General features: G+C 38.2%; 1 protein-coding gene across 1 annotated transcript; it reads left to right on the top strand.

Moving 5' to 3' along the window:
* The first annotated feature begins 233 nt into the window (after nt 1–233).
* On the top strand, nt 234–6,395 carry LOC146494689 (uncharacterized). The gene is made up of 9 exons (XM_085145879.1): nt 234–3,201; nt 3,343–3,397; nt 3,506–3,572; nt 3,992–4,152; nt 4,251–4,366; nt 4,522–4,601; nt 5,935–6,099; nt 6,192–6,286; nt 6,379–6,395. Exon 1 carries the CDS (start codon nt 234–236, stop codon nt 2,832–2,834), a length of 2,601 nt encoding a protein of 866 aa, XP_085002005.1. The 3' UTR covers nt 2,835–3,201; nt 3,343–3,397; nt 3,506–3,572; nt 3,992–4,152; nt 4,251–4,366; nt 4,522–4,601; nt 5,935–6,099; nt 6,192–6,286; nt 6,379–6,395.
* The last annotated feature ends 6,949 nt before the right edge of the window (nt 6,396–13,344 follow it).

The following is a 13,344-nucleotide window of genomic DNA, read 5'->3' as shown; positions in this document are numbered from 1 at the left end:
CCCCCTGATGATCCTCTAATCGCCTGAGCCAAGGTGTGGAACTGGGTGTGGGTCCCAATCAGCCAGAGTTTCGGGTAAGTTCATTGTGAAACCCGGCCCCACCTTATCATGCGAATTCCTGAGGTCAGATGGCCCAGGGTGTGAGTGGGCCTTAAGGCGTCTGGGAAGGGATCTCAAAACTGGATTATAGATGGCAGAGAGTTGGTGTCGTAAACCACCGCCTCTGTTCAAAGATGGTCGCTCACAGTGGACATAGATGGCTTCTTTCACTCCTCTTACATTTTGGGAGGAACACCCTTCAACTGGTGCGGGAGTATGAAAGGGAATCAAGGAAACTAGCGGATTATAGGAACCATCTCCGTTTCAACCTAAGATGCAGACAAACCAGAGTTGTTCCTAAGAGCCTGCGCCTTGGATCCACTGTCAGGGGATACAGAGCAGACCTGATTCTACAGAGAGCGCAAAATCACCTTTTAAGTGAAAGGATAAGACAGGTCCATTTCACTATAGATGCCCTCCAGGTCAAGATCAGCCAGACTCTGCAGGAACTGGAAACCCTTCTACCCTCTCCAATCTTAGAAGAGGTTTACAAGTTTGTGGACAAGGCTCAGCGGGCCCAACACTCGAAAGGAAAAGAAAGACAACGCAGGAAATTTCACACCTTGCTTTCAAAAACACACACTCCTCATTCTGAATCTGAACCTACACAACCCATAGAAGAAAACACACCTGAAGACAGTCAGGAGAAATTGGTTAAGAACTTTTCAGACAGGAATCTCACTGAACCTGAAAAGACAGTATTAGCCAAAGGTCTCAATTTTGCCATTTCTCCACAACAGTTGCCCATAGTGGACCTCATCACAGCCACAGAATCTGCCATACGGATTAATAAATTATCACAGACAGAAGCAGAGCAAATCAGGATGAAAGTCTCAGCCACCCTCTCCAGTGCCAAAGTCCCTCCGTCCAACCTCACAATACAGGAAAAGAAGGCCGTCGCTTCCCTGAGCAAAGACCACAACATCACTGTTTTACCAGCGGATAAGGGAAGATGCACGGTGGTCCTAAACACTACAGATTACCATACAAAGATCACTACTCTCCTCAGTGACAACAATACCTACGAAGCCTTAAAGCGAGACCCCACAAGCAGCTACAAAAAGAAAGTTATAGCTTGCCTTCAAGACTTGGAAAAGGACAAAATCATTGACCGCCTTACTTATCACCGCCTTTACCCAGGGGATGCCATACCCTGCATTTACGGACTTCCAAAAATCCACAAGGAAGCTGTCCCACTCAGACCCATAGTCAGTAGCATAAACTCAGCCACTTATAACATTGCAAAACACCTTGCTACCATCCTTGCTCCTCTCGTGGGGAACACCCCACACCACATCAAGAACTCCACCGATTTCACTGACAAGGTCCAGAAACTTACCCTGGATCCAGATGAAACCATGGTGTCCTTTGATGTAGTCTCTCTCTTCACGTGCATACCCACCACGGAGGCAGTGGAGACTGTCAGAAAACGACTACAAGAAGACAACTCCTTGGAGGACAGGACCAACTTCACACCCGATCAGATTTGCACACTGTTAGACCTCTGCCTCACCACTACATATTTCAAATACAACGAAGGCTATTACAGACAAAAACATGGCTGTGCCATGGGCTCCCCCGTGTCACCTATTGTAGCCAACCTTTACATGGAGGAAGTGGAAAGGAAGGCTCTTGGCTCTTTCAAAGGAAGAGTACCCAGCCACTGGTACAGATATGTGGACGACACCTGGGTCAAAATCAAGACACAAGAAGTGGAATCCTTCACTGCGCACATCAACGCTGTGGATAAAAACATCAAGTTCACCAGGGAAGACACGAAGGACGACTGTTTGCCTTTCCTGGACTGCGCTGTGCACATTGAAGAGAATGGCAACCTCAACATCGAAGTTTACCGGAAGCCCACACACACGGACCAGTACCTCCTGTTTGACTCCCATCACCCTCTGGAACACAAACTTGGAGTAATCAGGACCCTACACCACCGGGCAGAACATGTTCCCTCTAAGCCTGAAGGGAAAAAGAAGGAACACACACATGTAAAGGAAGCACTCAAAACGTGCGGCTATCCTAAATGGGCGTTCTTAAAGTCAGCAAAGAGGCACAGAAAAGAAGATCAGACACCAGCGAGGGAGGATAAGAAGGACAGACGCAACAACATTGTCATCCCCTATGTAGCCGGTGTATCAGAAAAACTCAGGAGGGTTTTCTCCAAGCATGACATCCCGGTGTACTTCAGACCCAGCAACACACTCAGACAAAAACTGGTTCACCCGAAAGACAAAACACCAAAACACAGACTTAACAATGTGGTGTATGCTGTACAGTGCAGCGAGGAATGCCCAGACCTCTACATTGGAGAGACCAAACAGCCACTTCACAAGCGCATGGCACAACATAGAAGAGCCACCTCCACAGGACAAGATTCAGCTGTCCATCTGCATCTTAAGGATAAAGGACACTCTTTCGAGGATGCCAATGTTCACATTTTGGACAGAGAGGACAGATGGTTTGAAAGAGGAGTGAAAGAAGCCATCTATGTCCACTGTGAGCGACCATCTTTGAACAGAGGCGGTGGTTTACGACACCAACTCTCTGCCATCTATAATCCAGTTTTGAGATCCCTTCCCAGACGCCTTAAGGCCCACTCACACCCTGGGCCATCTGACCTCAGGAATTCGCATGATAAGGTGGGGCCGGGTTTCACAATGAACTTACCCGAAACTCTGGCTGATTGGGACCCACACCCAGTTCCACACCTTGGCTCAGGCGATTAGAGGATCATCAGGGGGTCCTTTTGTCCCTCTGTGGGGGGACACTCCCACCAGGTTTATATCTGGGACTCTCCACCATTTGACCTTAGAACTGAAGAAGCCTCTCGGATGAGAGGTGAAACGTCTTCAAGTAACTTAAAGAAGTCCAGACGCTTTTCTTTGCAAGCTCCTTTGATTAAAATTGAATGATGTTTTTTTTTTTTTCCAATGATATCACAGGAATATCCTGAAATTTCTACCTTCCATCTACAAGATTAACACTATAGACTGTATTTCCAGGTCATGTCAAATATCAGATTTTGGGGAGTGGAGGAAACATGTGACAAACTGATAAAAATTGGTCACCAATGCTGTGAAGATAGATTTAAAGGTTAGTTTTACAGTTTGCTAAATGATTTGTTGGTTTTAATCTCTGTTGAAATGTTTTAACCACCGTTCTGTGTGGGAGCATTTGCAACAATATCAAGGCTACTTCCTTGCTATACTGTGGGCATATGTCTTTGTTTTCCAGCTAAAAATATCACCGCTAAGGATGTGCATCGGTTAACTAGAGTGAGTGGCATAGAGTGAGTGACTCCCCTTCTGAACAAAATATTTCATTCAATATTTCACCTTACTCCTTGCTCTTAAACTCAGTACCCATTGTAATATTCTGTTTTTCTCATTTTATCTAGTGAAAAACACTGTAAAGAAATCTCAGAACACTTCAGGAAGCTCTGGCAGGCCAAAGTACCAGGAAAGGTAATGATCAGATCTCTTATAGTTTGGTATTTTCTAATTGGCTTTTCTTTTTCTTTAATTTAGACTTTCTGTTTCCTCTATATTTTTATTTTTATTTTCTTTAGTTTTCCAAGTTTAAAATCAATCAGTCATTTCACCTAGTTTTAACTTCTTTTAAACTTCTTTTAAATTTATTTTGTATTTTTATTATTATTATTATTTTGTATTTTTAACTGATATGTTTTTTCAAACACAAAAAATTAGATTTTAAAGTATTTTGTATTTTTTATTTTTTATCTTGTGGGGGTTTTCCCACAACTTATGATCACACATCTTAAGACCACAAAATCAATACTCAATATTGACTTTCTACTATTTTGGCTATCATAGTGTTTATGAAATAACTCAGCTACATGTGTCTTAGTTTTGTTTTTTTCCAGGTGTTTTATGATCCTATCCATGGGCTCTTAGAGTTACACCCACTTCTTGTCAAAATCATTGACACACCTCAGTTTCAGAGACTACGAAACATCAAGTAACTTGGAGGGGCCTATTTTGTTTTCCCTGGAGCATCTCACAATCGCTTTGAGTATTCACTTGGGTATTTATCAGATATTCTGCAGTAGGGTAACTACTGACCCATACCTCCATAGAGTTATTGAAACAGTGCAACTCAGTTGTACATACATTGTGATACAGAGTGGCATACCTAGCAGGCCAGTTTGCAGAAGCTCTAATTACAAAGCAGCCAGAACTCAATATCACGCCTGAAGACATCCTGTGTGTGCAGATTGCAGGACTTTGCCATGATCTGGGTAATTGATGAACAACTAGTATAAAAGTCAATTTACACCAACCTAATGGTGTATTATAAGGCCCATGTGACAAAAAGAAACATCAACGGAAGACTGTTTTTATATGAAACTATATATGCAAACACTGATAACAAATATATTATATCTGTATGTAGGACAAGGACCCTTTTCCATTGTCTTTGAGGAAATGTTCATCCTGGAAAAAAGGGCAGATCTGATGGACGGTAGCAGGAAGGTAAGAAGCAAACTTTTCTGATGTCTGAGATGCATCACCAAACTCAAACACATGTGAGCATTTTGTTGTTAAGGTCTCTTGATTTAGTACCACTGTGGGTCAGTGGTTAGCACTGTTTACTCACATGGGTTTGGAAACTTTCTAATTAATTAGAAAACCAGGAAAGATTTAAAAATTATCTGAAAATGCTCAAATTCATTTTCTGTGTATCAAACATGGAGCTGGAGCCAGCTGTTGGTTTATGACAATGAATAAAAAGAGAATTTAAAGATTGTCCATGCACCTGATTTTATATGGCACGAGCCTCCATCAGTCGTTTACTGAGTGTTTAATTTTTCCTCCAATGCTGTATATTCAGGAGGCATACAACAATTATTCTTTGAAGAGGCATGGAATTTATACAGTGCTTTTCTCATGTTTTTGACCACTTAAAAAATGTTTTGTTATGAAGCATCATCACTCCTCACTGGGCCAATAAAAGTAATACAACTAATAAAATAATCCTAAAATACTTAAGGACAGATTTTTATATGCACCTTTCTCTGAAAACAGTGACTCGGATTATGAGAAGCAGCTGAATAAGAATCAATATGTTTTTTTATATAATGGCAAACTCTGTTAGAAGTTGCTGGGAACACAGGATTTTAAAAGTCCGAAGGACCTACACTAGCTTCTGAGGACTTAGTGTAGAAGAACATACAATATTATTTAGATCCTAAGCCGTCCATGTGTTAATGAGGTTACTGATAGTATACAATAAAAGCTACTGTGTACATTCCTCATGTTTCTGTAAGCCCTTAATCATTTTATTACTGCATATTGTAAGATTCAGACATGAAAACAACAGAGAGCCATTAACAGTTACATTCTAAAATTTAAACTTTTTAAAATAACCTGTAATCTTAATCTTCCTCTACTAGGATTTCAATACTCAAATCACTACTATAAGCCTCATTCATACACAAATACATACAATCACATTTTTCGATGCCTAAATGCATGTAGACTGCAGGAACCAGCTGTAAAGCCCCTGATCTTCCAATAGGTAGTTCACCCAATCTACCCCCTGAGCTACAGCTACCTGGTGGAGTGCCTCTGTTGATAAGGTTAATGGTGGAATAAGATATTTCCTATGTTGCATCCTTTCTTTGAAAATTGTCTGTAAGAACTTCCCCATCATATTTCGAAGTATTTTGAGTATTTAAAACAATACAGTTCATAATGACAGAGTATGTGAAGAAACTGTTTCCCTTCTTCTCTGTAATTTCCAGAAAGCATGTAACAGTTATTATGAGTAGATTTTTTTTGTATCTTTCATTTTTGTATCTTTCAGCGCGAGGAGATTTCTGTGAAGATGTTTGATCACTTACTGAGTACTGGTCTCCGTTCATCAATGGAGGAATATGGTCTGAATGTGGATGGTCAAATTGAAAATGACCTGGTGTTCATCAAGGAGATGATCCGAGGACATCTGAACACTGATGAAACTCAAAAACAGGTTTATATCAGTTTCTGTGTAAAAACAGTGAATTCAGTTCTTAGTATTGCTGTAGGATTCGATGTCTGTGCTATTCGTCTATTTTTTCACAGTTTATGGGTCGAACAAAGGACAAGTACTTCCTCTATGAAATTGTGGGAAATGAGAAAAATGGCATTGATGTGGACAAGTTTGACTACATTGCCAGGTGGATCCTGTTGAAGAGACCAGTTTTTAACATGATAAGTTACAATGTATTATTTTGATTTCTTAACATATTTCCAAATTATGTCCTCTCAGAGATAGCTACTATCTGGGCATCCAGAGTAGCTTTGACCATCTCCGCTGCCTCATGTTTGCCCGGGTGTGTAGGGTGGGTGAGAAAAACCGCATCTGCTTTAGAGACAAGGTATTGTTTTGGGGTTTTTTTTTTGTCTTTTTAGTTTTCATAAATTTCAGTGCTTTATTTCTAATATTTTATGTTTAGTTGCAACTAAATTGTAGGAATACTTTAAATAGGAGGTGAGCAATCTGTATAGCATGTTCCAAATAAGGAGCTTACTCCACAGAACAGCCTACCAGCACAAAACGACCAGGATCATAGAGGTTATGTGAGTATCTGCTCTTACAATATACTTGATCATTTAGCATGATCTCCTGAATATAGCATATGTAATTTCTGATTATATTGTATAATAAAAAAACAGTTTCTCAAAGTAAAATATTGAAGTTGTTTATTTTAGGATCAAAGATGCCCTCTTACAAGCAGGTGAATGCATCCAGATTGAAGGCTCAGAAGAAAAAATATACAGTTTATCCACAGCTATAGGAGACATGGAAGCCTACACCAAGCTCACAGGTCAGTCAGCAATTATTGTCTTAACTCATGTTTTAAACTTTGCCAGTAGATGGTCATATTTTGCTGTTGCCTTTTCTAATTGTGGAGCAGTGTAAGTGTATTTTTTTAAAGCACTACAAAAATGTGCGAATGTGTAAAATGTGAAAAGTTTAAAGCTGCTTTTTTGATAAAGACTAGAAAAGTGTTGATATTGACCGATTTTTGCCATAATTAAGCAGCTCAAGGGCCTGACATTTTTTATTTGTCTCATAGATTGTGTATTTGAAAAAATACTCAACTCCTCCGAGAGGCCTGATGTAATGATTCAGATGCTAGAACACGAGTTGGGCACAGATCGCTCCATCCTGTTCAATGACTCAAGTCTCTCACCCACCAAAGAAAACATGGAGGCCTACAAAAAGATGAAAGGTCAGTGTTCTACCACTCAAGATTGAAGAACATTAAGACACTAGTCTGTGCCATGTTTAAAATATGTGTTTTTAATAACATCTGGAGTTCTGTATACGTATGTTAGCAAAACAGGATCCAAATACAGGACGAAAGGGAAAAAATAGCTCTAATAAACCTATAGGTTGTTAAAAGAAAAATGCTGTGGAGATAAGCATGATAAGGAAAAGCCAAACAGTAACACGAGGAAACAGGACCATCTGTAGAAAGCTATTTTAATAAACTCCGAGTTTAACTATGAGCTCTGAGTTAGCTTGTTGTGAGTACCATCACCCTGAATAAAAATGTGCTTGGGTAATGAAAATGATTCATGATAACAACAGAATAATAATGAATATTGCCATAGAATAGAATAGAATAGCTCTTTAGTGTCATTTTACATGTACAATAAAATTGTGGGTGCTCCACACCAACTGTGCAGAAATAAAATATAAATAGTCAGACAGGAATAACATATAATAAATAACAAACAGAAAATTATATACAGTGGGCCATGCGTGGCCAACCTTTCAAATGCCGATTTGACATGTTTGTGAGTGTACACTATCCAAAACCTAGTGATGGTTTACTCATTTTTTCCAGGGGGAGGCTGTAGCTCAGGAGGTAGAGCAGGTCACCTACTGATTGGAAGGTTAGTGGTTCAAGCCCTGGCGCCTCCAGTCTGCAAGAGTGTCAGTCTGTATGATTGTAGTTAGGAAGCACTCAGTTTAGAGAAAGTGGGTGAATGTGGCATGTTGTATAAAGCACATTGAGTAGTCCGGGAGAGTAGGAAAGCGCTATATATGAATCAGTCCATTCACTGTCTGAACAGAGTTTTGTCATGTTACTTTTGTACTATTATGTTCCGGCACATGTTGTTATTACATGGCTTGATTAAGGTACACATTAGGCTGACATCTGGGAGGGCACAGGACCACCAGTGTGTCTGCAACTGGCCATTTCTGGGCCACCTCTGGCAAACCTGATCTGGGCCACCAGACGGCCTCTTTTAGTTTTAATGTGCCAACAACTTTGGGTGTTTGTTTTTTCGTTTTTAAACATTTTTTCCATGTATAACATCAATAAGTTCTTTTAGGTTAATCACCGTTTCAACAGCAGGCTCGTCTTTTAGCTGCAGCTGCTTCTGTGTCAAAATAATTTTTCTAATATCAAATATATTTTTAACACTTAAATCAAAAGTCTTTTTTGGTTGTAGTCTTCTCTGTGTTAAATTCAGTTTGTTTCCATCATCTAATTCTGAACAACAGTCATGATCTATGATCTTAGTATTCAATACTTGTCTTTTCTGGGGTGGTTTGAAAATGATTGCACAGGTGAATATTTTTGTTTTTAACATCTATGACAACCTTATCATAGATGTTGACAACATACTAAGCAGTGTCAACCTGTAGCACTAATGGTATTGTCAGTATGGTTATAATTTTCTTCACCAGTCATTGTTATCTGTTTGGTTTGACTGACTTGAAAAAAGCTGTCTTGGATCCAGATTACCATGTTGGAAACAACATTGATGGCTGAAACACAGAACTGAGTGATTTAAGTCAGGATGTGACCATTGATAGTTGTTTTAAACTATCTCTGTCTGCTAGGTGTTTAATAATTCCTCCAATCCCATCACATAACCTTTTTTCTACTGGTTTCTGCAACAGATTGCCTTGTGCCAAAACATGTGCCATACGTGTTTTGTGAAAACATCAGTTCTACATACAGTTCTATTATTTTGAGTATTGACTTTTCAGATTATGTTTCAGTCTGAACTAACTTTACAGGCTTTGCTTATGATAATAGAAAATAGGGGAAATGGGATTTTACATTAAGTGGGTTGCTTTCATTTGTGTAAGTTTTGCTGTGCCTCTCTTTATATTATTAATCACTTTTCCTAAATACTTAAATGTTTTAACTGGCAAATCTTGGATTCTGTTTGTTCTGCAGAGAATATTATTACAGCCATCAACTCATCCTCCAAAGAGATGGCTGAGGCCAAGAGGCTTCTATTAAAGATCGTCTCTCGACAAATCTACAAGTGTTTGGGCAAAATGCAGTCTGAAAAACCCATCATGGTGTGCAGTAATCTCTTGTTTCTGAGCTTCTTTACACTTTCTGACTGTGGCAATATCAATGCACATTTTTAATTGTTTAAGGGTAAAAAACTGGATATTGTTATTAGAATTTTGTTAATCATTAGAAAATAGAAGCGTTAACTGCAGTTTAAATAATTTGAAATGAAACCATCATCAAAACCATTTATTACAAACGGCACAACTTTCACACTCAACATCATACCTTTCACATCACACCTTTAAGGTTTTGTGAATGGTTTTGTCATCCGTCATGAACACATGACAAAACCATGTGTTTGCCTGTAGTTTATACATTTTAAGTTCCACTTTTTCTGGAACACATTTCATTATTTCTGTGAATTTCCCTTTTACACAGAATGATTCATCAACACTGCCAAGCTGCAATGTTTTGACATAAATAGCTGGCTATTTTCAGAATGTTTAAAACAAAACAAAACAAAAAACCCCCAAAAAACTAAATAAATGAGCAGAGCTAATTTTAAATACATTATTGAGGCAGATAAATCCATTTCAATAAGTGTGAGAAGATTATTGCATAAGATCTTCATAAGGAACGAACGTTTATACTGACATGAACTAAAAGTACATTTAGCCTGTGATGTGGACATGCTCTTACTGTGTGTGGACAAGATGGGCTACATTTCAAATCTCTTGTCCCTCTTACTTCTCACTCTTTCTTCTACCACCATTAGCAAGAGATTGATACTTGGAAACAGGAATTGGCCCGAGCATGCCCACCTGGGGACAATCAAAATGTCACAGTTACAGCCAGTGGCTTTGAAATTGTGGTGAGTTTTTGATCATCATTCGATTTGTAAGATATTTACCTCTGCTGTGAAACCATGTTATTGTATGAAACAGGCTTCTTTATAACTTTCTTTTAGCACTTTGCCATGGATTATGGGATAAAAGAAGAAGAACTCATTGAAAATGTATTTTTCTACAAAAAGAATCAACCTGACAAACCATTCAAACTCCGTGAAGATGAGGTCAGAACCAAAACAATGAATTAAAAAAGTTTTGATCTTGGTATATTTCTATAAGTTTTTTGCTGTTTCTGTGTATATTTTTAAGACAACATTTAGGACATTGTTATTTTAAACTTTATCTCTCATCATTCTTGTCAGGTTTCTATGCTTCTCCCAAAGTGCTCCTCTGAGCAGTTCATAAGGGTGTACTATAAGAACATCAATGAAGAAGTTGTTGAGACTGCCCAGAAGCACATAAGCTCATAAGTGGCTCTCAGGTAATTTCTCTGATATCTAACGTAAAATGTACATGACTGGGTTTTTTTTTTTTTTTTATCAGGGGTGATGACCAGCAGTACTCACCTGCTTTCATATCATCACAAACTAACACAGGTGGGGCTTGCAGGTTAAAAGATTTTCGTGATAGATTTTAGTGTTTTAATACGAATGAGCATCAGAAGTTCAACACAAGCAGACAAAGAGCAGATAAAAATTGTAAATATTGTCAGAGCTGATTTCTGAGCTGATTTACGACAAACAAGGACTGCAGCTAATGCTTGTTCTAATCTATCATCTGAAGAATATACTGTCATTTTCTTTTTAATCATGAAGTAAACCTTTGACAAACAGACACTTATAAATTATCAAGTGTCTGCTAATAATAATGGGGGTGCTGGGATTGAGCCCTTGTTTATAACATTTGTTAGCTATTCAAGCTTAAAAAAATATCTAGTATAACATTAAAATATCTAGAATTAACTGTTATCAGCTACAGATGCTAATAACAGATCATTTCCCTGCTCAAAACTGAAGTTTGTATTAGGCACTCTGCACTTCTCTCCTTGATACTAATGCACTAGTTCTGTCTTTATTTAAATTACAGACAAAAATGGAAAATGCAGCAGTGATGAAAAATGAAGATGACCTAAAATGAAAAACATGAAACATTCAGTGACTGACTGAGATTGAGGACTCTAAAATAATGAATACATACTTTTAGTCTGATCTTTTTTTCTTTTATATTAGACTTCAGAAATTTGTAGCTTTATATGTTTTTTAAAAAACTGATAAAGTTATAACATAAGAAAAGTATGCAAATATTTAAGAAGACTCAATTTACTTAAAGTACCCTATATTATATATCAGATAATGGCTATATTCATGTCTTATATGCTATAGTGGAGGTTTGAAAAGAGGTAATTACATTGATCATGGCTGTACATGCTGTAAAACCCAAATGACATTTGTTATTTTATTATTTTAATTTAATTTTCTGGTTGGATGTCTGATTTGGAGAGTGTCATACTAACAAAAAGATGAGTGGCAGAGTTGAAGATGATTTTCACTGGGAGCGACCAGGATGAATGGGATTAGAAACGAGTACATCAGAGAGACAGCTCAGCGGTTTGAAGACAAAGTTAGAGAAGCAAGCCTGAGATGCTCTGGACATGTGCAGAGGAGGGAAAATTGATATACTGGACAAAGAATGCCAAATATAAGGCTGTCAGGTGTGGAGAAAAACAGAAATATAACAGAGAAGATTCATGGATATAGTGAAGGACATGAAAGACAGTTGTTTGACACAGGAGGCAGCCAGGGATGGGAAAGATGCAGGCACATGATCCACTGTGGTGACCACCTTAAGTAAGCAATGGAAAGAAGATGACTCTTTGATGAGAACTGACCTCAACATCATAAGTTCATTTTAAGGTCTACTTCTTAAATGTGTGGATTTTCTACTGTGCAGTCTGCATTTTATCTAATAGTTTGAGATCTTAACTCTTTGTTTTGATCATTGGGAAACTTTAACAAGTGTAAAAGCAGTCTACTTATCCCTTGTGTGTCCCATCAGCTGGAATTCACATTTTTTGGAGAAAGATGACCCACATTGTGAGACTTCAATTAATCTTTAGAAAATGAAAAATAATAATACAAATAAAAATAATTAAAAAAAAAAAAACATTTGGGAGGTTTAATTCGTTTATTTTTATTTGTTTCTCACCCGCTGTACAAGTAGTGGAAAATGATTCTTTGCAAAAACTGAAAAAAAAAAACCCAAATGCTTTCTGAATTAGGGTCAAGATCACATTGTAATGCTTTTTAAATCTTGCTTGTGTCGATAACTACTAGACTGCAGAACTCTAAACATTTATTTGTGTAATTTAAAGTACCACATGGGCTGACACACTGAATCAAAACATTGATTTGAGGGTAAATGTACAGCTTTCACACACATACAATGCCACCTGAAATAACTCGCATTTTATTTTATTTTTTTAAATTAGCTTTTAAAGGACTAACCTAAAACAATAAAAGGAAAGGGAGGCAAATGTATATACAATGAAGTGTCAAGTCCATGTGTATGTAGCAGAAATACAGCTGATCTGTAAACCTGGAACTGCATTTTAGCTGAGTCATATGTTGCAGTAACAGTTGAGGTCTTCCTTGAATGAAAGGTAAATGTAGGGTGGTATGCACACACAAAATAACTGATCTGCTGTACAAAAACCGCTAAAGATCCTGCTACATATCATTTTGGGGTGCAATAAGACACCACATGCACGCCAGATCTCTTGATTCTACAAATGCTGTGTGATCCGCTCTGTGATCTTTGAGAGTGACATCATAATGATACATAATACTCACTGATATATCACAGCAGGGCTGCTGTACAGTGAATGACCAGCAGATGTCAGTATTTCCAAATGAGCTGTTGAACGGGGCTTCGTGTGATCTGCGTTTTGGCGAAGCAATTGGCTGAAAAGATTCGACATTCACGGGGCTTTATCACAACATCACTAGTACTGTAGTTAGTGCAATGACACCCGATTACAGACTACAGCAAAACAAAGAAAAAAAACAAAAAAAGTTCACGTGAACGTTTCCACATTGAAAGGAATAAAAACTTCGT

The sequence above is a fragment of the Neolamprologus multifasciatus genome, chromosome 20 (assembly GCF_963576455.1).
Source record: "Neolamprologus multifasciatus chromosome 20, fNeoMul1.2, whole genome shotgun sequence".
Taxonomy (NCBI): domain Eukaryota; kingdom Metazoa; phylum Chordata; class Actinopteri; order Cichliformes; family Cichlidae; genus Neolamprologus; species Neolamprologus multifasciatus.
This window is presented reverse-complemented; position numbering and strand designations above follow the sequence as displayed.

Coding starts and splice junctions, on each gene's coding strand:
- LOC146494689 (XM_085145879.1), top strand. CDS start 234: ATGGTCGCTCACAGTGGACATAGATGGCTTCTTTCACTCCTCTTACAT.